At 40.9% G+C, this 27,828-nt stretch overlaps 1 protein-coding gene across 4 annotated transcripts; it reads left to right on the top strand.

The window, feature by feature from the left end:
* The first annotated feature begins 401 nt into the window (after positions 1-401).
* On the top strand, positions 402-15,683 carry LOC311095836 (uncharacterized protein). 4 transcript variants are annotated; one of them, XM_084134667.1, is made up of 4 exons: positions 402-525; positions 7,835-9,347; positions 14,922-15,015; positions 15,301-15,683. In XM_084134667.1, the coding sequence occupies exons 2-3, from the start codon at positions 7,840-7,842 to the stop codon at positions 14,986-14,988; spliced, it is 1,575 nt and encodes a 524-aa protein (XP_083990793.1). In that variant the 5' UTR covers positions 402-525; positions 7,835-7,839; the 3' UTR covers positions 14,989-15,015; positions 15,301-15,683. The 4 variants fall into 4 exon arrangements, with proteins under 4 accessions (XP_083990793.1, XP_083990794.1, XP_083990791.1 ...); XM_084134668.1 differs by having other exon boundaries at positions 14,922-15,019; XM_084134665.1 differs by having other exon boundaries at positions 14,919-15,015.
* Positions 15,684-27,828: the final 12,145 nt, after the last annotated feature.

Raw genomic sequence — 27,828 nt, 5'->3', positions numbered from 1 at the left:
AGAACGAACCAAAATTTGACTTCAAATATTGTTAACACCATAGACATTGTAAAGAAGGACTTGCTATTTATGTTCGGGGTAACAGGGATCAGCCAATCAGCGCTTTCGTTTTGGGGTCACCGAGAGGACACTTGTTTGCGCTGACTGATAGGTTTCGTTTTACAGAAAATACATTGTCAGTAAATAGCATATTTCAAAACGCACAGAAAGAGACAAGGGTTTATGGTGCTTTAATGAGGTATAAGGGAAACAGGATTGGTTAACTGAATAAAGTTTAATATATCATTTTTTTTAAATTATTATTAATTTACTTCACTCGGTTAACGCTTCACACTCCTGTCCAGTTGGTGGTGGTAAATGCACCTTTCAGCTGGTTTGGCAACCGCCATAAAACTCCAAAAGAAGAAGAAGAAGATCGTTTTGAGTTAGTAGTGAGAGTGACCACGGGCAGCACATCGTAGACATTTCTGAAGTGCATAGTTGTCGTCTGTGTCGTTATCTGTGCATGTGTGCGTTCAGAGACATGTGAGTACCCTGGTGTAAATGTTTACATGTGTATTTTGGTGCCTTAGGTTTTTTATGAGTGTTATTGTCTATTCTGGGATACTCAGTTGAAAAGCTGAATGTTAGCATAAAGTTCGCTAGCATTATGCTTATATTATTACTAGTGTTACACTACTATTGTGTTTATGTGTGTACTCACCTAACATTGTACAGTTATTATCAGAGTGTTTACAATGGTTGTGTAATAGAGAACACCTATTCTCAACCAGCTACAGTTACAGTCCTAGTTATCAAGTCACCATTACAGACATAAGTGGTTGTTTCACCAGTGTTTGATTAAAATGATTTAAAATTCTAAATGTTATTAATCTGCAATTTAAATGCATAGCAATGTTTTTAAAGGAAACGATACTGCTAAATGTTTTACATTATAATGAGCCACGTGAGACATTAAATCAATACTAATAAATATGAATAGTGTTTTACTCTGGGAACAATAGTGCTTTGTGGTGATCTTTATCTGATCATTTTCAGTTTCTGCGCATATAAAATGTTATTATTTTAATGACTACTTTGAGAAAACCACTTTTATGATCCCAGACTAAGGTTACCATTTACATTTCTGGATTGTGTTGAAATAAAGTTTTTAAAGAGTAATATAAAGTGAAGTGTTTATTTCAAAGTGAATTTTTTTTTTTTTTTCAGATTACATGATTTGTCAGTGTATTTTACAGTTCTTTAAAGTAGGTAATGCAGAATTGGTGTTCATATTTTACTCTCTTAGTGTTCATGTTGTAACTCTGTGTCGGTGTTGCGAGAGGCAACACTCTTGAAAGTGTCAAACTAACACATTCTAATCATATAACACACTAATAAATGAACATATGAACAGCAGATATATTAAACATTTGAACAAAATATGAAATATCAAAATAAAAAATAAATTAGAGCAATGACATTCAAGGTAAAAAAATATATAAATTTAGCAGCATTATCTCATTTATCATAAGAAACATAAGAGCTTTATCTTGATTCTGAACTTTGAATAAAAATATGAACAGCGATTATATTAAACAATGTTTAATATTGGTAACATGATAAGCCTCATTGGTGATATATTTGACATGTAGGGAGAGAGTTGTGGAAGGCCTATACTTCATGTTAAACATAGGCTAAATATATAGCAGCAAAGACAATGTCGGCAGTGTTGACAGCAAAATAGGCTACAGAATAATTCGTTCTGTATTGAGAGGTGCAATATTTGAAAAGCATATTGTATTTTATATTGTATTTGTCAAAACTTTCAAACATCAAAATGTCATTGATTAATATGTATTTGTGTCAAAATGACATAGAAACATCTTTTCCTATTCAATTTTGCCTGGAAACGCTTCCAACACGCTTGCGTGTCGCGTGAAAAATAGGCGTCGGTTCTATTTCTGGCATGCACGCGCTTTCCGCGCGTCTCGAGCTGCGCCCAGACGCGTGTGTCACGCAGGCAGTTAACATGGGAGCCGAAATAAAAACGGACACGCAGCCAGTGTGTCCGCCTTACAAATCTGGAACGTGGTCATTCTTAGAAGTATCGATACTAATAAATTAAGGAATCGTGACGTTTGAAGTATCGGTGCACTGTGCAGAGCAAGGTAGGCAACGTACTTCCATATGTCACTCCTCGCGTCATCTTTTTCTACGAGTCGTGGACCACTTGTGCTTGCACATGCAGCCATCTCGCTGTAGTGTTTTGTCACATGACACTAACAGTGGCATTTTCTTTGCTGCGTGTGTCAGGAAAAAAACACAGACGTCCATAGGGAGGCGATACTGATAAATTTAGGTATCGTGACGTTTTTAATTTCCGAGTATCGCGATACTTTTGAAGTATCAGTACATTGTGCAACACTACTGTGTAGTGATTAATGTAGTTATTATAAGATCAAACTATATATTTAGATTGATCTGGACATTATGCTGCTGTAATCTGTAGTGGTTTATGAAGATGAGTGTCATTGTTTTGTGTTATTGATATTTTATCCATGTCATAGTGTGAGAAATAACAGTATTGTCTTTCAATAGAGCAGTTTGTGCTTTTATCATGTATCCTGACTCGAATAATGTGTTTCTAACAGTTAAATACTCAGAATAAAGTGAGATGATCTGCTGATGATCCTGAATGGCTTGTTGAATGAGTGTTGATAGTCTGAGGCTCATCAATAACAGATCTGCTGAAAACACTCTTTATTTCATGACAATAGTTCCGGTTTTCACCTCATTTATTATGCTGATGTCTTCAGATCTCCTGTAAATTGACACTTAAAGCTCATTTCATTGGTGTCAGCAGACTGAGGGGATTTGTTGGTTAGGCCCTACTTGCATCTGTTAGTCCTATGTACTCATCCATCCTGGTACTTGGCGATTTCAATATACATGTAGATTATGGAAACTATAATTTTGCTGTACAATTTCTGAATCTGTTAGACTGTTTTGAGTCTGAGACTCACTCAGCATGTTGATTTCCCTACCCACTCAAAAAGCCATATATTAGACCTTGTCTGCACCGCCGGCATCATGCCAAATAAGGTGTGTCCTAAAGATCTTTCTGTTCTGACCATAGAGCCATTATGTTCAATCTTGCTGTTCCTGAGCCTCTCCATCGCCAACGTGACTCTCGCTCCATCACATATAGGAACACTAAGAATATTACTACAGCTGCTCTGTTAGACACTCTAAATTCGAAATCCATCATGGAGCCAATGGATATTTGTATTGACGACTTAGTCCTGCTGTATAACACACATCTTGCTGACTCTTTTAATCTTCTTGCACCCCTGAGGACACGCCTAGTCTCCTTCGCTCACTCTGCCCCATGGTTCACACCTGAGCTTCGTAAAATGAAGGCGGCTGGACGTCAGCTAGAGCGACTTAGTCGGAAGACTGGCCTAACCGTCAATGCCCTGGCATACAGTGATCATGTCTCCACTTACAAAGAGTCTCTCAACCAGGCTAAGACCATGTATTACACCACCATCATTGACAGAGGTTATAACAATCCGAGAGCCCTCTTCTCCACTATTAATAAGTTAACCCAAACTCCCACTTACCCCATCCACTAAACTCTGTTGTGAATTCCTTGAATTCTTCCATTGCAAAATTAGCTTGATTTATAAACCGCTTCAGACAAACCAAACCACTCAAGATGATGCCCCCCCCCCTTTTTCTGCCTTTTAACCTGTTGATGAACAGGATGTCTTCGACCTTGTCAGTAAGTCTAGGCCTACCACTTGCCTCCTTGACCCTATGCCCACCACACTGGTTAAGGTTTGCCTATCTGCCCTCTGTCCCCTCTTGGTCCATATAATAAACTCTTCCCTCGCCCTGGGCTATGTTCCTCTGTCTCTTAAAACAGCAGCTATCACTCCTGTTTTGAAAAAGCTTGGGGCAGCTACAGAGGATTATAAGAACTATCGGCCCATCTCTAACCTCCCGTTCATTGCAAAGCTACTTGAACGTACAGTATCCAAACAGCTCCAAGAGTATCTAAATTGTCATGGCTTTTGGGAAAAGTTTCAGTCTGGTTTCAGGGCCATGCACAGTACTGAGACTGCCCTGGTTAACCCTCTGAGGTCTGAGCTGTTTTCTGGGCCCTGGAGGTGTTCTGACATGCTCTGACATTTCTGGTTATATCTGTTACTTGTGACATTTTCATGGCTAAAGTCTAATTACACTGTATTCAGCACAAACTCTGCTACAATAATATATCAACAGCATGTATGTAAAAGTTTGTAGTTTTGAGATAATGACATTTATGCGTGGTTTTTGAAAATACAAAAAAAAATTCTCACTGAAATAAGGCCATGAAACCCATACTGATTATTTCTTCACAAGACTTTTGAAAATTGTATGACGTAGCCTAGAATATTTGCTGCAAAACTATGTGAAAATCACCCTGACTGCTCATTCAGATAAGACAATATATTGATTTAAAATTTTTACGACGTGTTTTGCGTGAAAAAGCCTTATGCGAGAGCTCATTAATATGTAAGCTTTTCTCACCTGAGAAAGACAAAGAACCTCCCCTAACGGCCCTATTAGGAGCTATCAGGCACCTATCATTCTGAGCAACCTTGCACAATACTGTAAATGAGGAGATTTAAAAAAGAATGGCTTTTAAATTGTTTGGATTTATTTACAACACAACATAATCCAAAGATACACAACAAATGCCAAAAAAGCACTTCAAAGACAGAGACCTTTGTGCCATTCCTAAAAACACTGTACATACCTTTCATTTCCAAGATTTTCACTTTACCATGTTCACGTACTGAGAATCATGTGAATGTTGAAGTCCTCAGTGGCATCTGGGACCTGAAAAAAAAAGTGAACATACTGATATCAAGAGAAAGGCCTGCACGATTTTGGAAATAAATATTAGATTTTTCTGGTTAAAATTGCTTTTTAAAATTCCTTTTTAAAATTCACAGAATACACACACACACACACACACACGTTTCCAACGATATATAATAAAATGAACACCAGGTTTGTTGTGCCTTGTAGGCATAAGGTATATGCGCAGTGCGGATAAAATAATAATAACAATAAATAACCTATAGCAGCCTATAAATCTTTTTTCAGTATTTCAGTAACAACTAAGCTAGAGAAAAATATATTGATTATCATGTTACTTCAAATGTTTCCATCCTTTATGATGATATGAAATGAGATAATAATAAAAACATGAAGCCGTTTGGTGCGTTTTGCTTTCATCCAAAATATGATACATTCAAACGCGATCGCTTGCAAAATATGATACATTCAAACGCGATCACGCTCAAATATAAAACATTATGGTTACCATAAACATATCTATGTTTGAGCAGATATCCACAAACACAGTAAACACGGGTCTAAATATTATAATATTCCCCATATATCTAGCAACAGTTCAACTGCAACGTGACATTTATGCAACAATAACAAACTAGGCTATGTAAGAATTTCTTACCTTATCTTTCTTGTCTTCAAATCGCGTTCTTCTTCTTCTGAGGTAGCCTAAATCCAATGTAAGCTCAGGCACGTCTTTCAAACTCGACGAAAAGTGAAGTGAAGTGTTTTGTTGTTGAGGTAACGAGCGCGTTCGCGTTCCATGTGGAGATTTGCATGTGAATATCTTTTGCGCGAGTAGGCGTGGCCAAATTAACTGTAATGAGCAAGCGTTTGAGAAGCTGGACATCTTGTTGGTTTTATACAAATTACGTAAACAGAGAATATTTGTTTTCGTTTTGAATCCGATTATTTAAAAGTACACACTTAAATGTTTATAAAGGTATATGGCTCATAAATGTGTGACAAGTATTCGCTGAGTTTTGTTTCAGTTTATAGACGTGCTCAAGAAAAAAAAGTTCACCGCGACAGAGAGGCAGAACGCACACCCTGTTTATTTTCTTTATTTTACAAAAGCACAATGTTTTGATTTGATTGTAAGTGGACACATACAAAAGGAGAAATATCACAGATTCTTTTTTTATATTTCTTTTTTCTGTATGACCATAAATGATGGAGTAATTTAAGTTTATAGTGCTACAATGTGGAGAAAATCCGGCAAAACGCGCCCGCGCGTTTGCCGACCTCAGAGGGTTAAGGTAGTCAATGACCTACTGTTGGCCGCTGACTCAGGCCAAGTCAGTATTCTCATTCTCCTCGATCTCACAGCTGCCTTTGACACTGTTTGCCACTGTTTGCCACAACCACTTACTTTCTCGATTGGAGACCTTGCTTGGTATCACTGGTGTTCCACTGTCCTGGTTCAAATCATATCTCACTGATATACAACAGTTTGTTTCAATTGGGAATTTCAGATCTCCAAATTCACCCCTCTTACATGGTGTCCCCCAGGGTTCTGTCCTAGGTCCCCTGCTGTTCATAATTTACATCGTTCCCCTTGGCCAGATAATACAACATTATGGTCTCAATTACCATTGTTATGCAGACGACACTCAGATTTACATTCACACAAATCCCGCTCACATATTATCATTATCCAATCTGGTTAGCTGCTTAAATGCCATTAACAAATGGATGATTAAAAATTTTCTCAAACTTAATCAAGATTAGACAGAAGCTATTCTTATTTCCACCCCTAACATTCTAAAAAAAAACTTAAACATCTGCAGCTATCTATCCCTGGCTATTTCACTACAACTTCTGCTGAAGTTAGAAATCTGGGTGTAATCTTTGATCCTACTCTTTCTTTTGAGTCACATATCAAAAATATCACCAGAACATCTGTCTTCCATCTCAAAAGCATCTCCAAACTACGCCCCTCCCTAGACTCATCTGCAGCAGAAACACTTATACATGCATTTATCACATCAAGGCTTGACTACTGCAATGCTCTATTTCTTGGCATCCCGGAAAATATCTTAAATAGGCTGCAGTATGTCCAAAATTCTGCTGCAAGGATGCTCACCCGCACCAGGCCCTGGGATCATATTACTCCTATCCTCCAGCAGTTGCATTGGCTTCCTGTCCACTACCGCATCCATTACAAAATCCTTCTCCTTGTTTATAAATCCCTACACAATTTGGCCCCATCCTACCTATCAGATCTCCTCACCCCATACCTGCAATCCCGCACCCTTCGCTCTAGTGATGCATGTCTCTTAACAGTTCCTTCATCTCGGCTTCGCTCCATGGGTGACAGGGCCTTTAGTGTGGCAGGTCCTAAAATGTGGAATGCCCTGCCGCTTGAGATGCGCCAAAGCACAAGTGTATCCATTTTTAAAACGAAGTTAAAAACACATCTTTTTGGTTGAGCTTTCTTGTCAGCCTGCTGACTTTGCTGGCACTGTCTTCACCTCGTGCTCAGTGCACTCATGTATGTCATTTGAGGGTGTTTATACTTTGTCTGCACCTTGGCATTTTATGTACCTTGTATGTAATCTATGTCCCAAGCTGACTGTACTGTCATTCATGATGCTGAAGAACATTCATGTTAGAAACATTCAAGCACTTCATCACTTTTAGATAAACAGTTCAACTATGAAATGGCACAGCATGTTTTTTGTTTGTTTTCAACAAATGTTCAGTAAAGGGAGGTTTGAGAAATTTTTATATTGATTATCAACATTAGATCAAGCTAAATACTATTTTAACTGATAAATAATCAATTTATAAAAAGGCATTAAATTATCATAATATTTTATAACGGTTGTCTACTTTCTACCATTACATCAGGGCTCACTTTCATGTCCTTTCAATTTATATTTCTTTCAATGAATTATTTTGATGTACTGAAAATTTTATTTAATACATTTTTCTTTCATTTCAGACCTGATGGAAGTGAAGGAGGAGAGCGAAGAACTGAGTGAAGTGAAGGAGGAGAGAGAAGAACTGAGAGAAGTGAAGGAGGAGAGTGAAGAACTGAGTGAAGTGAAGGAGAGTGAAGAACTGAGTGAAGTGAAGGAGGAGAGTGAAGACCTGAGTGAAGTGAAGGAGGAGAGAGAAGAACTGAGTGAAGTGAAGGAGGAGAGTGAAGAACTGAGTGAAGTGAAGGAGGAACATCATGTCAAACCTGGAGAAAAACCTTTGAGTCGCTCAAAGACTAAAAAGACATTTTTAAAGACAAGAAGAGCCAAGAAATCTTTCACCTGCACTCAGTGTGGAAAGAGTTTATCAAGCAAAGATGGTCTTGAGCGCCACATGAGAGTTCATACTGGAGAGAAGCCATTCTCATGTGATCAGTGTGGAAAGAGTTTCTCAAACACATATAATCTTGCGCGTCACATGAGGATCCACACTGGAGAGAAGTCGTTCTCGTGTGATCAATGCGGCAAAACATTTCTCAGTGTATCAGCCCTGAAGACACACCTGAGAGTTCATACGAAGGAGAAGCCGCATTCATGTTCTGTGTGTGGAAAGAGTTTTTCACTGCTGGATAGTTTACATAGACATGAGAACATTCATACTGGTGTGAGAGAGTACAAGTGCTTTGAGTGTGAGAAGACTTTTACTACAGCGGAGTGTTTAAAACGGCACAAGAGAATTCACACTGGAGAAAAACCTTACAAGTGTTCACACTGTGACAAGAGATTCAGTCAATCATCACATCTGAAAACACATGAGATGATCCACACTGGAGAGAAGCCGCACACGTGTGATCAATGTGGAGAGAGTTTTGCTTTTAAAAGTCACCTGAAGCTACACATGAGGATCCACACTGGAGAGAAACCATTTAAGTGTGATAAATGTGGGAAAGATTTCAGTCTATCTTCACACCTTAAAGGACACATGAGGATCCACACCGGAGTTAAGCCGTTTACATGTGATCAATGCGGCAAAACATTTATCTGTGCATCACACCTGAAGTCACACCTGATAGTTCATACGAAGGAGAAGCCGCATTCATGTTCTGTGTGTGGAAAGAGTTTTTCACGGCTGCCATATTTACATAGACATGAGAAAATTCATACTGGTGTGAGAGAGTATGTGTGCTTTGAGTGTGAGAAGACTTTTACTACAGCGGAGCATTTAAAACGGCACCAGAGAATTCACACTGGAGAAAAACCTTACAAGTGTTCACACTGTGACAAGAGATTCAGTCACTCATCATCTCTGAAAACACATAAGAGGATCCACACTGGAGAAAAACCTTACAAGTGTTCACACTGTGACAAGAGATTCAGTCACTCATCATCTCTGAAAACACATGAGAGGATCCACATCAGAGAGAAGCCACACACGTGTGATCAGTGTGGAAAGAGTTTCTCTTTTAAAACTAAACTGAAGCGACACATGAAGATCCATGCAGTGGAGAAACCACATCACTACAGTCTGAAATCACAGTAAGTAGTTTATGTTCATGTGCTGAGCAACAAAGTCTCTTCTGTGTAAGTTAGACACACATCACTCTATAGCCAAATCTCTTCTCTCCACCTATAGACGGTGTGTGGTGAGCACACAACATTTTTTTGATTGGTTGATATCTATTAACTTACGCTCTCTGACAGTAGGTGGCGCTCATGTAAAAGCAGAAATAAAGCACTATACAGGGCTCTAGACTGCGAGTTAATGGAAATTCATTATAATCCATTATAAAGCTTGGAAGAGCCAGGACATTTTTTTTAATATAACTCCGATAGTATTTGTCTAAAAGAAGAATGTCATACACACCTAGGATGACTTGAGAGTGAGTAAATCATGGGCACTGACTTGGAAACAAGGAGAAACATTGTGCCTTGAACAAACAAGTTCATTAAGTTTTAAGTAATATGGCTTTTAAGCATAGAGCGGGCAGCAGGGTCAGACGTGGGCCAGCGCATTCCTGCTCTTGGAGAAAAACTCCGGGCAGTGAGCGTTTTCTTGAGACGCAAACAGGTCTATTTTCTGCACTGCCGAATGTCTCCCACAGCAGTTGGACTGTCTGCGGGTGTAGAGACCACCTTCACACTCGAGGAAATCCCCAGGCTTACATCTGACTGGTACCAGTCGGTCACTCTCCAAGGTTTCAGTGCTGACATGCATTTCTGATCGACCTTGAGGCGAAAAAGACCGGAAGTCCACGCCTTTTAGCTAGAACTGCAGCGGGCACATGCGAAGCAGACCCAGCTGAAGAACTGCTGATGCTGAGGCCATGAGACCCAGCATCCTTTGAAACTTTTTGAGCGGGACTATAGCGCCGCGGCGGGAGGTTTCCATCATGAGTTGAATAAGCAGTCTGCGCTGCGGCGATAGTTGAGCTGTCATAGACAGCGAGTCCAGTTCTGTGCCCAGAAAAGATATTCTCTGACTGAGAGACAGTGAACTTTTCGCCCAATTGACTTCGGGACCCAGATTCTCGAGATGCTCGAGTAAAATGGTCCTGTGTTCAGTGTTGTGGGTAAGTGTTGTTAGAGTACTCTAATTACCTTTTTCGTGAAATGTGTAACTTAACGCGTTAGTTTCGTGCGTTAAGTAATCAGTAACTTCGTTATTTTTAAAAAAAAAGTAACCCGTTATTTTAAGGAAAGGAAAATCCCGACTGCAGCCTGCTTTTTGTCAGACAGTAGGCCTAGGTCTACTGTGCCACCTGCGGATGTATCAGCGGAGCCGAAGCGCTGTGATCGTAAAGTCAATGGCTTTGATACGTCTGTGCCCTGCGCCTGACCCTGTGTGTGTGTGTGGGTTTTTTTTTTTCGAACTGCCGGCAAGATGGCAGAGAGGACAGCGTTTGGATTATGGAAGTACGCACATTATTTTCAATTTGTCAACGAAAAGGAAAATAACATAATGGTAAAATGCACACTCTGCGTTGGTGAAAAGATTCTGTCGAACGGCAAAAATTTAATTTGGTTTGTAATCATTTTTGTTTGACAGGCAGCTGTTAATTTCTGTTAGATCGTTGACTGGTTGTTCATTTCTAAATGGATTTAAATCTGCAAGCCTGTTTACCTCAGGTTGTGTTTACAAGTAAGCACACTTGATGCACTTTGATAACTGCATTAGAGTTAAAGAAAAAATCAGGTGTTATCTTGGTGCTCATATACAGTAGCCTAGGCTACCCGGGCTGGGTAGGTGCTAATTTTGATTAATATGTTCTGTGATAATAAATAAATAAAACGCCATGTGGAATAGCCTATTGCTGACTGTCTTTCCTGTTATTGTTATCCTGCAGTGTTAATTTAGTCAGATGACTGACGTTATTCATTGTCAGGAGTCACGACTTCTAGGTGCATTTAAAGGGGCCGGGGGCTGTGTCTGTCATGTGTGAGCCGCTGCAAACGGCTTTTAATTTTTGGTAACGCATGAGTACTCTAACGCGTTATAGATAACGCTGTAACGTAACTGATTACTTTTAATTGATGGTAACGTTGTAACCTAATTAACTACTTTCCAAAGTAACTATACCCAACACTGCCTGTGTTCTATGAGCTCTGAGTGTGACTGAGCTAGAACCAGCCAATCGTCTAAGTAGTTCAAAATTTGTATTCCCAGAAGTTTCTGGGGAGCGAGGGCTGCGTCCATGCACATCGTGAATGTACGGGGTGCTAGGGACAGGCCAAATGGTAGGACCTGTGTATTGATATGCCTGGCCCTCGAAGGCGAATCTCAAAAAATCGCCTGTGACGTGACACTATTTGTATTTGGAAATACGCGTCATTCAGATGTATTGACAAACCAGTCCCCTTGTCGAATTTGTGAGAGGATTTTCTTGGTCGTGAGCATTCTGAACCGGCATTTTGAAAGCGCTTTGTCCAGCTGTCTTAGATCTAGAATGGGTCTGAGACCCCCGTCTTTTTTCGGTACCAGAAAATATCTGCTGTATAGCCCCCCTTCGCTCTGAGCTTGAGATAAAGGCTCTATGGCCCCTTTGCTCAACAGTTTTGCAATTTTGGCACGAAGTAGACGTGCTACTTCCTTTTCTACCGTGGTTTCGATTCGCGCCACACAGCGGCGGGGGCGTCAAGCGAACTGTAGCGAATAGCCTCTTTCTATAATGTTCAGCACCCATTCTGATACCCCAGGAAGCTTTGCCCACGCATTTGCATGAATAGCTAGGGGTTGAATAAGATCTGGGCTCTGGCCGTAACATAGTGGCGGCCGGAGAGCTTCGGTATGCTGTAACATAGACACTGTACTTGCAGCGTTCGAGGCTGGGGGCGCGCTGATAACAGCTGGCAGCTCGCCCGCGCTCAGCTCTCTCACGGCGGGCAGCTGAGAGATGGCGAGCGCTTGTGGCCCGTGGGATTTGTCATGTCTGTGAGTGAATGTGGGCGCGGGACAGCGAGCACATTTGCACTGAAAACACCGTCGGCCTGAGCTGACTGTATGTGTGTTGGTTTCATTTTTATAGAAACTGAGAGACATGCAGTGTGTAGTGTTTGTGGGCACTGGGATGTGGGCACGTTCACTACATTTAGAGCGCAACCGACATGAGTCGATTTTTTTTTTGTGCGCGAGCCCTGTGGGGCGGGCTGTGTCTGTGTGTAGGAATGGGCAGTGGGCATTTTACTACACTCATAACACCATCGGCCATGGCCGAACATTTAATGCACAATCGACGTGAGACGATTTTATTTGTGCAGGCCGTGTGTGGCGGGCTGTGCTTGTGTGTAGGAATGAGCACTGGGCAGTGGGCATTTTTACTACACTCAAAACACCATCGGCCGTGGCCGGAGTAGCAGAAAATACATGGGATTTTCTTTTTTACATGGGATTTTACTTCATGGGATTCATCTGGGTCGCCGTAAAAACAGCGTTTGTGGGCAGGCAAGCAGGCTGTGTTACCGACTTGTTTACTGCAGAATACACTGGAACAGTCGCATTTACTGGAACTGAACGAGCGAGACGTTTTGGTGGAAGTTCGGCCGCAGCGGGACTTGAACACCCTCGTTTCCCTAGACTGGCTAGGAAGATTTGAGTTGCCATAGAAATAGTGTTTGGGTGCAGGCGAGCAGGTTGTACAACGTGCTCGTTGGCTGCAAAATACACATCTGCAGTCGCCTTTTAAGGGAACTGACAGAACGAAAGCATCGACGGCATAATTTCATCTGCCGGCAGACCCGGGATTCGAACACGGGTCTCTCGTGCGAAAAGCCTAAGATTCCGCCACTGAGCCACAGGGGGGGAACACATAAGTTTTCAGTTTGCGCGAGCATATAAGAGAGCGTCAACATGTCTTGTGACGGCGTTTGTTTGCAGGCGTGCATGTATTACAACAGGCTCGTTTACTGCAATATTGACATTTCCAGTCGCCTGAACTTCAGAGGGGAATGAGAAATGTGTGAGAAATGGAGGTTGGTCCAGCCTCAGCGGGACTAAAAACACTCTGTTCCTCCCTCCGCCGGTGAGTGACGCACGTGAGGGGGCGGGGTAGCTTTCTTGTAAAGCAGAGTTCTCAAACCGGTTCCACGGAGGGCCTAGTGTATGCAGGTTTTTGGTCTTTCCCTTCAATTAGTGCCCAATTAAGACCTAGACTACCAGGTGAGGGGAGATCTTAACCAATTAGTGACCTACTCAATTAGTTTGGTTCAAGGTAAAACAGAAAACCTGCATACACTAGGCCCTCCGTGGAACCGGTTTGAGACCACTGTTGTAAAGTAAAAAAAAAAAACTTTTTTGGGACTAAAACACTCTTTTCTCCTTTCACCGGTGAGTGACGCGCGCAAATTGAGTGCGGGGAAACTCTCCTATGACGTAAAGAGAGCTAGCCGCGTGACCGTCCGCTTCTGACATCCCATGTGAGCGGCGCAGTTTGCACGGCTCGAACAGAGGGAGAGGGGCGACCATTCAGCAGCTGTAATCCTCCATAAACGTGGCTTCTTTGTTGTCATCCATGATGGAAGCGGCGGCAGATGGCGGCCGCTGTCCGTTAATGAGAGACTCGAGCGAAGCAGGTGGCGAAGCTGGCGGGCGAACCGGCGAGCTTTTGCGGCGTAGGAGGAGGTTCCGGGACCCGCTGAGTACGGCGCTTACGGTGTAGCACCGCAGCGGGCGGAGGTGCAGTATCGACGAAAGAAGCCAGGCGAATCCTCAGTCGCCACGGACATCAGCTCACAGTGTGGGCAGCCGCCGTCGGCGAGCGCGAGAGCTGCATGTTTCTCACCCAGGCAGGAACAGCGATGACATGGCGGTCCCCGTCGCTGAGTGGGGCTCGGCACGAGCCACAGGAAAGGGCATCTTGAAAAAGACGCCCGGCTCTTTTAGTGCAATGAGAGCGTGTGTCGCGGCGGCACACACACACACACACACACACACACACACAACAGAGGAGAAAAGGATATAACGCCGGATAGCGCAGCAGGAACGGCGACTGAAGGCGGCGCGGCCAGTGGCTTCAGATGCAGTGGCTCGTCCCGCTGAAAAGGCTTTTTCTGACGGCGCGGCTTCTTTCTCTCAGCTCAGCTGAAGAGATAAAAAATCAGCTAGCTAGCCCCTCGAAGCTAAATTTATAGCCCAAGGCCACGTCCGTTTTGGCGGGACGTGACGTAGTGGGCGCGAAGCGCCCCCATTGGAGCTGACGTCACGATAGGGCCCTATCGATAGGCTGCTGCAGTTGCCGCATGGCAGCCAATAGGCGCGCGAGTCGTCTCGCCTGGGTCTGCATGCTGCCGCAACGCGTTTTACATTATTTAAAAAATTAAGGATAATTTTTTGGCTTCAGTATCTCGCAGAAAAGAGATTTCCCCTAGCGTAAGACTTACACAGTACGAGAGAACCTCTCGTAAGAGAACTTGGCTTGTGTTGTTTCAGCACTAGGTGATTTATGTTAGTTTTGTTTGTTGTGGCTTCGACAAAACCTAATAATCTTAAGTTACATGATCAAGGTCACTATATTTTTCAACATGTGATTAGCCTTAGTACTTAGTTCAGAGTCTGAAATATTGATTATTCCTCTCTCATCATGATTGTAAGAAATGAAACTTGTTTGTTTTCAGCAGAACTGCCAGAAAGCATCTGGAAGGAGAGGACGGAGAGAACGCCAGTGATCCAGAACCTGCAGAATGAAACATCATGATACTGAAGAACAAAGAGGCTGGTGTTTATTCTTGATTCCTCGTTCATTCTTCATGATGAAGAACATGCTGATGCTCACCAGATTTACATTGTTTCATGACAAAACTAGTTATTTATAACACAAATCATCTTCATGATAATAAAATAGATCATAATCGTGCACAGCAGTTGTCCACAGATTTGATAAGATTAAAATGACTATTGAACTCACCAGTGATCTTGATTCAATCAGTGATGAGCTTCAATTTTCATTTCATGTTTGTCTCTCATTTGAAATCTCATTTGATTTAATGTTTCTTGTAGACCTGATGGACGCGAACGGGAAAGGAAAAACAGAAGCCTAAAAAACTCTTCACATTTAAATCAAGTCTGAAGAATCTCATGAGGATCCACAGCAGAGAGAAACTTTACACATGTGATCAATGCGGGAAGAGTTTCACTCGGGCCTTCGTTCTAAAATCACTTCTGCCTTCTCATTCAGAAGAAGAGCACCAGAAAAATTACACTGGAAAAAGCCTTTCATGTTCAGGAGCTGAAGAAGAGGCCGTAACACTTTTAACAGAGACATGAATCTGATATTAATTGTAACTCGTTCATTGTTTGAGATCTGTCTCATTAGTTTTAATTTTTATGAATTTTTGTACTTCAAGTTATGATTGATTAAACTCATTATAATTTTATCAACAGCTTGTTGTTATTGTCCAATTTTATTGTCTGCTGATTCTTCTTGCTTCAGGAATAATTCTATAATTTTCAGTTCTGAAAGAAGTAAGTATTACGTTTGCTTCTGGGGCTTCCCAGCAAACACAGAACGTTCCCCTAACGTAAAAACGTTCCCCGAACATAAAACACGCATATGTTTTTGTATAATGACCTGTACAGAGCTCTGAAACTAGTTTATGCTGCATTTAATAAAATTTAGCAATTAGTTAAATCCAAGTGTATTACATTGTGAATGTGAAAAGCACAGAAATCATAAATTCTTGGGTTTGTTTATATCTTCATTTACTGCTCCTCTGCTCTGCACACGCTTCTCCAACACGTGTTGTTGTACACAGTGCAGTGTTTCCGTGATCTACGTCAGAACTCTGCCTCGTTATTGGCCAGTTCTGCGTCAGGATCACAAGCATATTTATATTCTGACGTAGAACAACTTGAACAGCGTAGGAAGAAAGAGAAGAAATTGATAAATAAAGTTATTTTTGTTTTGTTTAGTTTTTGCGCACACAAAAATATTATAGTTGCTTCATAAACCGCAGTCTGTAAGTTTTGCCTCTTTGTCGCCATCTCCGTTTGAAATCTGCTATTGCATTTATTTGTGGAATTATCTTTACGTGCATCAACACGGATGAATCATGTCTTGAGGTGTATGTGTGGGCTGTCAGTCAATGCACCATTGTGGATATTCACTGTACTTCAGAAATACAGATACGACCTCCAGGAATTATTTCCAAAATAAGAAGGAAAATGTCATCTGAACAAGTAACATGTCAGCCACTTTTGTTCTGATCAACTGATGATTAAATCTTCCGATCACAAAGTTAGCTCAGGGGCCTGTACCATGAAGGTAGCTGAACAAACTCGGGGTTACAGGATTAGTTTTGAGTTGACAAAACCAAACCGATGCTATCAGGCTTTATTGGTACCATGATGCAGCTCATCAACTTTCTCTGTCAACTCAGGCTTTGATCCTCAAGCTATGATTACTCCACGCGCGCGTGCACATAAAAGAGTGACGTCGATACTGAACAACCAATCGCGGGTAGAGCGAGAGCGATATATTTTTCCACGGAGGAGCAAGAGATAATCATTCAGAATTACGATGAATTTAAATATGTATTTCAAGCTCGAAACAATACGGTCTCTGCGGCCAAAGCAAGAGAAGACTGTTGGAGAAAGATTGCTGATTGTTAATGTGTAAGTTAAACAAATACGTTCTATATTTATGTAAAATTATGTATATATGTGTAGCCTATGTGTAATATAGCCTATAGCCTATTTTTATAATATATAAAAAATGTGCATGTATGTACTAAGAAAGATTAATATTCATTGATTTTTAGATGCAACCCCAACTCCAAATGTTCTTGGCAGCAGATAAAGACAAAATATAAAAATATAATTCAAAGTGGTGAGTATTTACCACAACCTTTTATTACTTTTGTGAACATTTTATCACAAACACATGTTTGCAGCAAACAGAAATAAAGAGTTAAATTCAGAAAACCAGAAAACACTGGCGGAGGAGTTGGCTCTGAGTAGGCAATAAGGGACGGCCGATTATGGATGGGATTACAGGTGCTGTACAATCTGACCCTGGTGCTGGCTCCTCTAAACAAGTAACACTGGGTATGTGTGCAATACATTACTACTTTTTTAAGTTTTAAATATGGCTGACTGTTCTGCAGTAGAGGGAAACACATACACACAGTCTCCCACACAGAGGTCAGTATGCAGCAGACAGAACACCAAACATAACCTGCTTTACAACAGTTATGCTTTACATTGGCCTATTTTTATTTATTAGGGTGAAGGAAATGAAGACACTCTGTCTGTGTGTTCTGAGACAGTTGCTGATGTGAATGCACTGGGCTTTTTATTATGGCAAACATTTTAATGTGTGGCATAAAAAAGGGACTGGCCCTTACACATCTCTTTTATTGTAGGATTTTTCACAACCTGCCCCAGAAACTGAAGCCTCTACCTCAATGGCCTTCAGAAGAATTGTGTAAGGATTTAAAACCCTTGACATCAATTACAGTCAGTCCTGTGTTTGTAGGAAGTCAAGGAACTTTTTGTGATTTTGATGAGCCTCCAGAAAACTTGTAATGATCATGTTTGTGGTGGAATTATGTTTCAGGTGGAAACAGACTCAGTCAGGGCCCTGTACAAAAGGAGACTCTAACTAGACTGCACACTAAAGGAGTCTTGAACTAGACTGCACACTAAAGGAGTCTTGAACTAGACTGCACACTAAAGGAGCTGGACTGTGAGCTGAGGAGGCTCCAAACAAAATCAAACAGCTGGATAAAACTGATCTCAGTATGTATATAGTTATATAGTATATATAGTATAACTTATTTAACCAAGTAACACTTTAGTATGAATATTTATTAATGCAACTTTCTCTTGCTCTCTTTCTCCCTCCCATCCCACAAAACCAATAAAACAGTTTGAGGCCTGTCTGCAGTTTCAATGTGCTTTTATTAAGTGTAATATTGTATGGTGATTGCATCTACATCTGCACCAGCTGGGTGGTCAAGTGTGATGGGGTCAGTTTCATCGGGGAGAAGCTGGTTTTGTGGTGTTTCTCGCTCCGTTCTACTGGTGGCTATATTGTGCAGAATGGCACATGCAGCCACTATCTGTGATGCCCGCTCTGGTGACTCTTAAGGGCCGAACACAGTTGAAATGTGCCTTTAGGATGCCAAAGGTCATCTTCACTCTGGTTTTACTGAGGGCCACACTGAAGCGGTGCTGTGGCCCTGTCTGAGGGTCATGATAGGGGGTTATTGTGTAGGTTTTTCTATCTCAGTTCAAATTAACAGTGTTTTGTACTGTACCAAATTTAACTTGCTTTCCTCAAAGTGCTGACACAACACAGACTCATGGAAAATTTGTGAGACAAGCACTGGAGCCAGGCCATTTGGCATCCAAACTTGATCATATGTTCATGACCACAAGTCGTCTGCAGATGAAATGTTTAGTAGATCATTGTTATATATGTTAAAGTTACTATTAATTTAAAGATTCATCTCACAGAAAATAATCATCTCACATATTCACATCATCTCTGCCTGAACATTATGGCTGTGATAGGACTTCCTATTAACAATCTTCCTCATGTTCCCTAGAGCAGTGGAGATTGGAGCAATAGACTGCATACATGTTGCAATGACTCTAGGGAATCCTATCATAAGATTAACAGAATAATAATAAAGATTTAAAATAATTCTTAACATGTATTATATTGTATAGTACATTTGTGAAATTTGCTTTTTGAAAAAAAAAAAAAAAAAAATTGTTCATGTGATGTCACCCTATCAATATATCTTACTGGCACTTTTATAAAAGCCCTCTTTTATGGACATGGTCAATAAATGTCCGGGGAACACTATTAATGAAACTATTCATGTACTCCTGCAGAGCGAGGACCACCTTGCGAATGTTTCGACAAACATGTTTTTCCCTATAGCTTCTGTGCGTCACCCACCGTGCAAGTATGTACCACTTGCAAAAAAAAAAAAAAAAACGCAACGCAACGCAATACCATTTGCGGTACAGTAAGTGCATAAATTCGACGTGTTAAATTCTTTATGTGCGGCTCAAGAATTTCGCAAAGATAAGAAATTCCTTCCGCGGAAAATCTGTATCTTTCATACAAGTAACTATCAGGAAAGGCAAGGGGATTTTGTCTCTTTCTCTACGAAGTGCTCGTCAAACAATTTGCGCTGAGATGTCCACCGGATTTGGAAGAAAGGTGAAGTCATTGCAACAGACACTTGGAATGAGTTACGTCAACTATATGTTTCTTTGCTCTCAGCTGATTGGTCAAACTTCAGTCTGAGATCTTGAATCCAGAACATAACCTGCCCCGGAGCAGGTTAGCCGTGCAGCGTAAGATACCATGGCCACGAACACAGATTAAAGCCGAGCTACTTTCATAGTACCTAAAACCCAGGGTTGACGGAAACTAAGCTGAAACATAGCTGGCTAGCCACCTAATCCGGCTTCATGGTATAGGCCCCAGATCACGTCAAACCGTGTAAATTATTATTGTTATACTTTGTTCTCAAATTGTTAATGTTATCAACACTACGTGACTTATGTATTTAAGGCTATAAATGATCGGCCACCTGCAGCATCCTCACACGCAAAAAAGCCTACTAGCTGGGACTCCTTTATACAGACGTGACGTAATGACGCAGAGACGAACCGCAGCAAACTCATATTTTCTGTGGAAACCCACCAGTACCACTCAAATTAGAACACATGAAAAGCTTACCGCTGTGAATCAGGCTACGGTAAGGAGATGAAAATGTTGTAGAGGTGGGTTTAAAAGACAATTTTCACCTGAGATTCAGACCCAGACAGCAACCTAGTGCTACCAGATGTGGGCCATGTCAAATAAGTCTCTTACAACGACTTTGTTGCTAAGAACTTATTTATTTAACAGCTTGCAACAGACACAGTCTTAACAGACACCGTCTCAATATGTCTCTAGCTACTGGATTCTAGTCCTGCCCCCTCTTACTCTCAACCTATCCTATTACCAGGCTAGGTTGTCAATCAACATATGTAAATATCTATTCTCTATGACAGGCCGGATCACTCAATTACTCACTCAATCACTCACTCACTCACACACACTCACTCACTCACTCACTCACTCACTCACTCACACTCACTCACTCACTCAATCACTCACTCACTCACTCACTCACTCACTCAATCACTCACTTACACACTCACACACACTCACTCACTCACTCACTTACACACACACACACTCACTCACTCACTCACTCACTCACTCACTCACTCACTCACTCACACTCACTCACTCACTCACTCACTAATTTTTAATGACAGCTTTTCAATGTTTTCAAGGATGCGGAGTGGGTGGGCCGTGTCAGTAGGGTGATACTGCGAACACAGAGAAGAACCTCGGTTGGTATGAGGGTTGCCTTGAGCCAGGCTGAGGAAGCTGTAAGTTTCATTGCGACACAAAGAGTAGTTTGCTTACCACCAATGTTTTAAATGTAATACAGTATTTCACAATTGCTAAGACACATTTCTTGAAACCTTCACCCATATTCTCAAAACTTTAAACACAAAACCCAGTCTTTAAACTACATTCACAAAACCCCTGACTCTTCTGGCAAAATCAAACACGTGCCTCAAAACCATTTGATCTGTTCTCAAAATCAAACAATGCTTTCAAAACATAAACACAACCAGTCAATATATAAACACTCATCAGCATTCATTAGACACTACATCAAAAAATTGAGAACACAGCGTCCAGGGCATGTAGTTACAGAGAAAAAAATATTCATTGCATATAGAAAATAATTTTGCCATAAATAAAAGTAAATAATTCACAACTCAGTACAGCAAATATATTGCATACTGTAAGTACTGCAAGCAATACAGTATTGAATGTCTGTATTTGTAGTATAGAAATAAAGTAAGCCCAATGAACAAAGACAACTCTAAATGAAAAGTGTATTACACAAAATATTGTGCAATTGCAAAATCAATGAGTCAATGAGAGACTCATGCTGTTGGGAGAACAAAGGAGTCCTTCCACCCTCATTTGGTAGTCTTGCAATTCTACAAAAGGGAAACTCTTACAAATGTATACATACAGTAACAATAGTAATGGACATCACATGTAAAATGTATTGTAAATCTTTTTTTCTTTTTTCCCCAGTCCCCTGACAAACTGATGTACTGTATCAAATGTATACAGTAAACTTTCAGTCGCACAAATTAGATTTCTCTTCTCTGAATGTCCTGATTATGGTGGCGACAGAGAATCTGCTCAAATTGGGTTGTACTATTTGTCATGCTTCCCTCATTGTCATTCCATGAACAAGAACATGGTCTATCACAGTTGCCCGAATTTGATCTGAAATTACTATACTTGGTCTTGCTCTTCGTTGTCCTTGTACTCTTCCTCCTATTCCACCACCTCTTACACAAACTCTTCCTCCTCTGCCTCTCACATTGTTTCCATCCATTGTTGGAATCAACATTCAACGTACCTGGGCCCCCTGTGTACTCTGAACTGACTTATTTTCTAGATAACTGATTTGATCACATCATTAGAAACAAGTGTGAACAATTTTGAGTTGTTGTGTGTAAACGATGACAGCAGTGTTGTAGTTGTGTTTAACTTTTGCCACATGTATTTACCATTTTGCAACACAGTGCAAAATGTGTTTTAGTGAGTGAGAATCTGTTTAGAGTTTTGCAAAAAGAGTGGATGAGATTTGCAAACAGTGTCTTAACTACCTGAACTTGTTTAAAGTTTTGCCTACAGAGTGACTGATTCGACAAATGGGTTTAGGACACTGACCATTGGGTTCAGAGAATGGGGTTTAGTGTTTTAGCAATTGTGAAATACTGTAACTTGTTGGACTTTTTTTTCATACATATTGCACCAGAACTACCAGACAATCAGGCCCCACAGTGTTTAGGACGAGAAAGGCTGCAACCGTTTTTTTCTTTCTTGTTCTGGTGATGCGGTCCACAGTGTCTCCCAGGACATGAACCACCTCCATTCGATGTGCATACCTACACAGATACATGTGCACATATCTAAGGGTATACACTCAGTTACATCTTGTCAGTCACAGTCATTTCATGATTAACATTTCCTTTTAAATTTTATTTCAGCAGGTATAAACTGGGCATGTCAACCAGCCAGAATGTGAGTAGGGCGGTTGGGGTGGACGCCAAACTTTTATCAGCACACCAACAGGACTTAATATAATTTAAACTTGGCCCGTAGCGCCGGTGCGGTCCTTGATGAGGACTTGGTGGAGGCAGCCGAGCTCTTGTCCTCTATGGCTGGGTATGTCTCTTCATTTATCAAGGACATAACACAAACTATTTGTGCATTATATTACTATAAATGTTGTATTCCTCACTTATACAGGACTTGTTCGGTCTTTCTGCCAGTTTTTTTGGAGGTGTTTCCTGTCTCATTGCAGGGCCAGCCTCCATCTAAGAGGCAGCGCAGTGAATCCGGCCTTTCTGGAGACAGAGCGTTCTATGATAAGTGGCAGCTTTCACAATATACTCAAAGGAAAGACTATCTTCTCGTTAAGTCTCCAAAGTAGACGATTGCCGAGTTCACGCGCGTGATCAAAGGTAACTAAACCTATGCGCGTGAACTCGGCAATCGACTACTTTAGTCAGGGGGCCAAAACTGATATTAAAACTTTGTCGGACACTTTTTGGTACAAGTATACAACCTATCCAGTATTAATATGTATCCCCTCAACATGTGTTCTAGCCAGGTTGTCAGCTTAGAAAATGTTTTTTTGTCCATTTTAACACTATATTCTTAAAAGTGGTAAAAGCGGATTTTTTCCCCCAAAGTGCTTCCATTTTCTTCCATGTTACCTATTGTAATTTTGGGCAAATGTGCAATATAATCCAACTTATGTGCAAGCATGATCATTAAAAAATAATAATCAATAAATACCACAAGAGTATCACACCACAAGGGGCACTGTTGTGTCAGCGCAGCTGTGATTTGGCAGCAGATTGACGCAGCAGATCCAGAGAAGATGATCACAGCAGGTGTCAACAGTACAGTCTGAACAAAACTTTATAAAGGAGTGAATCACACAATCACACAACAGATTAACTTGATCTATTTGTCTACACAAACATTTACCTCAAGATTCTACCATTCTACCATCAAATGTTGCCAGAAACAGGTAAGCTAAACTGTTTTCCAACTAGCTATATACTTACCAGACATACACTCACCTAAAGGATTATTAGGAACACCATACTAATACTGTGTTTGACCCCCTTTCGCCTTCAGAACTGCCTTAATTCTACGTGGCATTGATTCAACAAGGTGCTGAAAGCATTCTTTAGTAAGAGTGTCACGATTCTCCAAATCCTCGATTCGATTACATTTTCGATTCTAAAGTCACGGTTCGATTCGATTCTCGATTTTAAAAAAATAAATTGAAAGCACAAGCTATGCCATTTTAAGACTTTTATGCAATATAATAATATCTGACCTTTGTTCGCAATACCACACACTACATTGTCAAATTTAAAACGTTTATTAACAACATAATGTAACAATAACTTATATCTTCAGTCAATTGGAAACTTAAACAATATAACCTATTACCTGGCTCCCTGGACTCCTCAGAGCAGTCACAGGCGAATAGCACGGCGTTTTAAATTGGGTTCCCACAGCGTTTGCAACGCAGTACGAGAGAACGTTCTCGTAAGGGAACGTAGGCTACTTGGTTACTTGCGTAACCTCGGTTCCCTTAGAGATAAGGGAACGAGTACTGCTTTGCCTTGCCGTGCTATTTCGCTCATATCAGGTACTTCGCTTCAGTCGATTTAAACCTAAAATCCTTTGGCGAGTTTTTTGTGAATTATACTCTCCAGCCACGTCCAAATTGGCGCGCTCGAGGTTGGCAGGGCGCCATGCGCTCCCATTGGACCGTACGGCACTGCTAACTCGCCATAGGTTCGTGCAGTTGCCGCAGCACAGACAATCAGCTCGCTCAGACGAGATATGATGCTCTCGCTGCAATGTGTTTTAAAATAAAGGCTTCAATATTCTCTAGAAAAGGAGTTTTACCTATTACAGGCAAGCCAGGCTGCCGTGACATGGGGGCGTGGCAGCATCGACGATTCCATTTTTTGATTCGATAATCGAGATTGAGCATTAATTTCGATCGATTTCGATTTAAAATCGAAATCGTGACACCCTTATTCTTTAGAAATGTTGGCCCATATTGATAGGATAGCATCTTGCAGTTGATGGAGATTTGTGGGATGCACATCCGGGGCACGAAGCTCCCGTTCCACCACATCCCAAAGATGCTCTATTGGGTTGAGATCTGGTGACTGTGGGGGCCATTTTAGTACAGTGAACTCATTGTCATGTTCAAGAAACCAATTTGAAATGATTCGAACTTTGTGACATGGTGCATTATCCTGCTGGAAGTAGCCATCAGAGGATGGGTACATGGTGGTCATAAAGGGATGGACATGGTCAGAAACAATGCTCAGGTAGGCCATGGCATTTAAACGATGCCCAATTGGCACTAAGGGGCCTAAAGTGTGCCAAGAAAACATCCCCCACACCATTACACCACCACCATCACCCTGCACAGTGGTAACAAGGCATGATGGATCCATGTTCTCATTCTGTTTACGCCAAATTCTGACTCTACCATCTGAATGTCTCAACAGAAATCGAGACTCATCAGACCAGGCAACATTTTTCCAGTCTTCAACTGTCCAATTTTGGTGAGCTCGTGCAAATTGTAGCCTCTTTTTCCTATTTGTAGTGGAGATGAGTGGTACCCGGTGGGGTCTTCTGCTGTTGTAGCCCATCCGCCTCAAGGTTGTGCGTGTTGTGGCTTCACAAATGCTTTGCTGCATACCTCGGTTGTAACGAGTGGTTATTTCAGTCAAAGTTGCTCTTCTATCAGCTTGAATCAGTCGGCCCATCCTCCTCTGACCTCTAGCATCAACAAGGCATTTTCGCCCACAGGACTGCCGCATACTGGATGTTTTTCCCTTTTCACACCATTCTTTTTAAACCCTAGAAATGGTTGTGCATGAAAATCCCAGTAACTGAGCAGATTGTGAAATACTCAGACCGGCCCGTCTGGCACCAACAACCATGCCACGCTCAAAATTGCTTATCACCTTTCTTTCCCATTCTGACATTCAGTTTGGAGTTCAGGAGATTGTCTTGACCAGGACCACACCCCTAAATGCATTGAAGCAACTGCCATGTGATTGGTTGATTAGATAATTGCATTAATGAGAAATTGAATAGGTGTTCCTAATAATCCTTTAGGTGAGTGTATAGCTAGGCTAATTTACTTTCATAATTACTAGCTTACTTACTAATAGGTAAATTAAGTTTTGTGCAGATGTGTAATGGAAATATTGTTTTTAATTTATTTGCTGCACAGCAGCCTATTTTACAGTCTGCTATAGCTAAAATCGTTAATAAGTTTGTTAGATAGCAAAGCCCTCAGCTTATGTCAGAGGACATTGTAGTGATCCACTCAGAAACCAATCAGACTAGTGTAGTGAAAAATGTATTTGCCTTCAGATGAGATAACATGGATCCAGAGGAAGCTGTAAGCCTAGCGTCCAAAGAAAAACAAATAGGAAGAGATATTGATTGGGAACAATGTTTCATTTGTCAAGACAAATATGGAAAATACAGCCAAGATAAAGCCCTTTGATTGAAGTGATTTTTCAGGAAGTGGTGTCTTTGTGCTCTTTCTGGAGATTATTGTAGTATAATATTGTGCAATATTTTTGCAATATAATAGACACACACCATTATTTGCATTGCGCTTAGCTTGACCTTGCTTATTCAATCCATTCAGTCTCAAAGGGATGAGACTGACAACCTGAGAGCCAACCTCTGCCAACCTGAGAGCCACTGCTTTGATGGGGAAAAACATACCTTTGCCATAGGACTATTACATAGTTATTACTACTAACTAGTTACTAACCCCCAACCCTAAAGAAGTGAGAGAGCAGTTTTGTTAGGATGGAATTAATAACTATAGTGATATGTGAATGTAATATAATTTGTGTTACAACCTGGTACACTAATTAAGTCAAATAGCACCATAGACCATCATCTACAGTTCTAAATTTCCGCCTTAACATTAAAGTATTATAACTTGTGCAGCATTGCACTGTCTCTCCCTACAAGCTTTAAACTTGGCTTGACTCATTCCCATAGATATGGGTACTGATTGATAGAGGTTTTGGGATACTAGGTTATGTTTCCAAGCTGATATTCACTTTGAAAACTGGTTCTCTTTAGGCGGAGATAGTTTTTTTCATGTTCTAGTTCTGTTGTCTCTTACACTGTACAATCAATGTTCGTTCTGACACTTCAGCAGACATCCCATGAGTGTTGGCTTTCATTTGATACCATTTTTATGAATATGGTCCTTGTGGTTGTGGAGATATTCAACATTTACTGTTGGCATGTCGTGTTGAGCAGGAAACCAAAAAATTGGCCTGAAATTGCTTGTACAAGTCACAAAAAAAAAAATTCAGCTTGACAACCACCCTAATATCTTACCTATGGGTGTCTTCTAACTAAAAAAATAGGGTGACAGCTTGTACCAAAACATGTCCGCTAAAGTCTTAACGGAAGCCCTTTTCAGAATTGGCCCCCTGACTACTTTGGACTTCAACCGAAAACAGGATGTAAACACAGGTATTTGCGCTGGCTTAAATAACATAATTTTTATTCATATCTTTCACATCTACTGCAGTCAGATTCACTCGTGTTCACTCTGAAGGAATCACTCACATTTTCTGTGCACTTCTAATGACACATCAAGGATGTTAAGAGGCTAAAAGCAGGTTTAGTACTTGCCCCATTGAAGTCAACAGGGTGCAAATTTTAAAAATAGAATAACTCGGTGTAGGCAACACCGATTTTTGTCGTTGTTCTCTGTATTGACAGCACTCCAAATGTACAAAAAAATGAGCTCAATGTTAAAATTGACCGGAGTTCTCCTTTAATAGTTTGACGCAATGGGTTTCAGGCCAGGTATATTGTTTGAGGGCACCTTTATGTTATTGGTGGTTGAGCACTTTTTCATTGATAGACCTCACACTATAACCCACATGGTGCAAGCTTCTATCTCAATTCTTTTGTAGAGCATGCTGGGTAAAGTTACTGTTGTCCACTGTGTGCACAATATTTTAATTCAGAGAAAATTGATGTAGCCTGGCATAAAGTTAGTGTGGTACTTCGGAGCAACAAAAAATACAGTAGCCTACTGTGCAAAAGTCTTAGGCATGTTAATCCAAAAAAAATGGTTTAAGTTTATTTATATATTTTCCTGTAGCGTGTCAGTAGGAAATATCAGTTTACATTTCCAAACGTTCTTTTTGCCATTAATTGTAATAAAGGAAAGTTTCTTCAAGCGTCTCGGAGACGTTCCCGCAGTTTAGTCTGTCTCAGTTTTTTTTGTTTCTTCATGTAATCACAGACGGACTCGATGATGGTGAGATCAGATCATACCGGCTGTTGTCAGACTCCTTGTGCATACACAAATC

The sequence above is a fragment of the Abramis brama genome, assembly GCF_963993115.1.
Source record: "Abramis brama genome assembly, chromosome: 1".
NCBI lineage: Eukaryota > Metazoa > Chordata > Actinopteri > Cypriniformes > Leuciscidae > Abramis > Abramis brama.
The sequence above is the reverse complement of the archived record's forward strand: the minus strand, read 5'-3'. Positions and strand labels throughout refer to the sequence as shown.

Coding starts and splice junctions, on each gene's coding strand:
- LOC311095836 (XM_084134665.1), top strand. CDS start 7,840: ATGGAAGTGAAGGAGGAGAGCGAAGAACTGAGTGAAGTGAAGGAGGAG. Junction 9,348..14,918: donor CACTACAGTCTGAAATCACA/GTAAGTAGTTTA, acceptor GTTTGTTTTCAG/CAGAACTGCCAGAAAGCATC.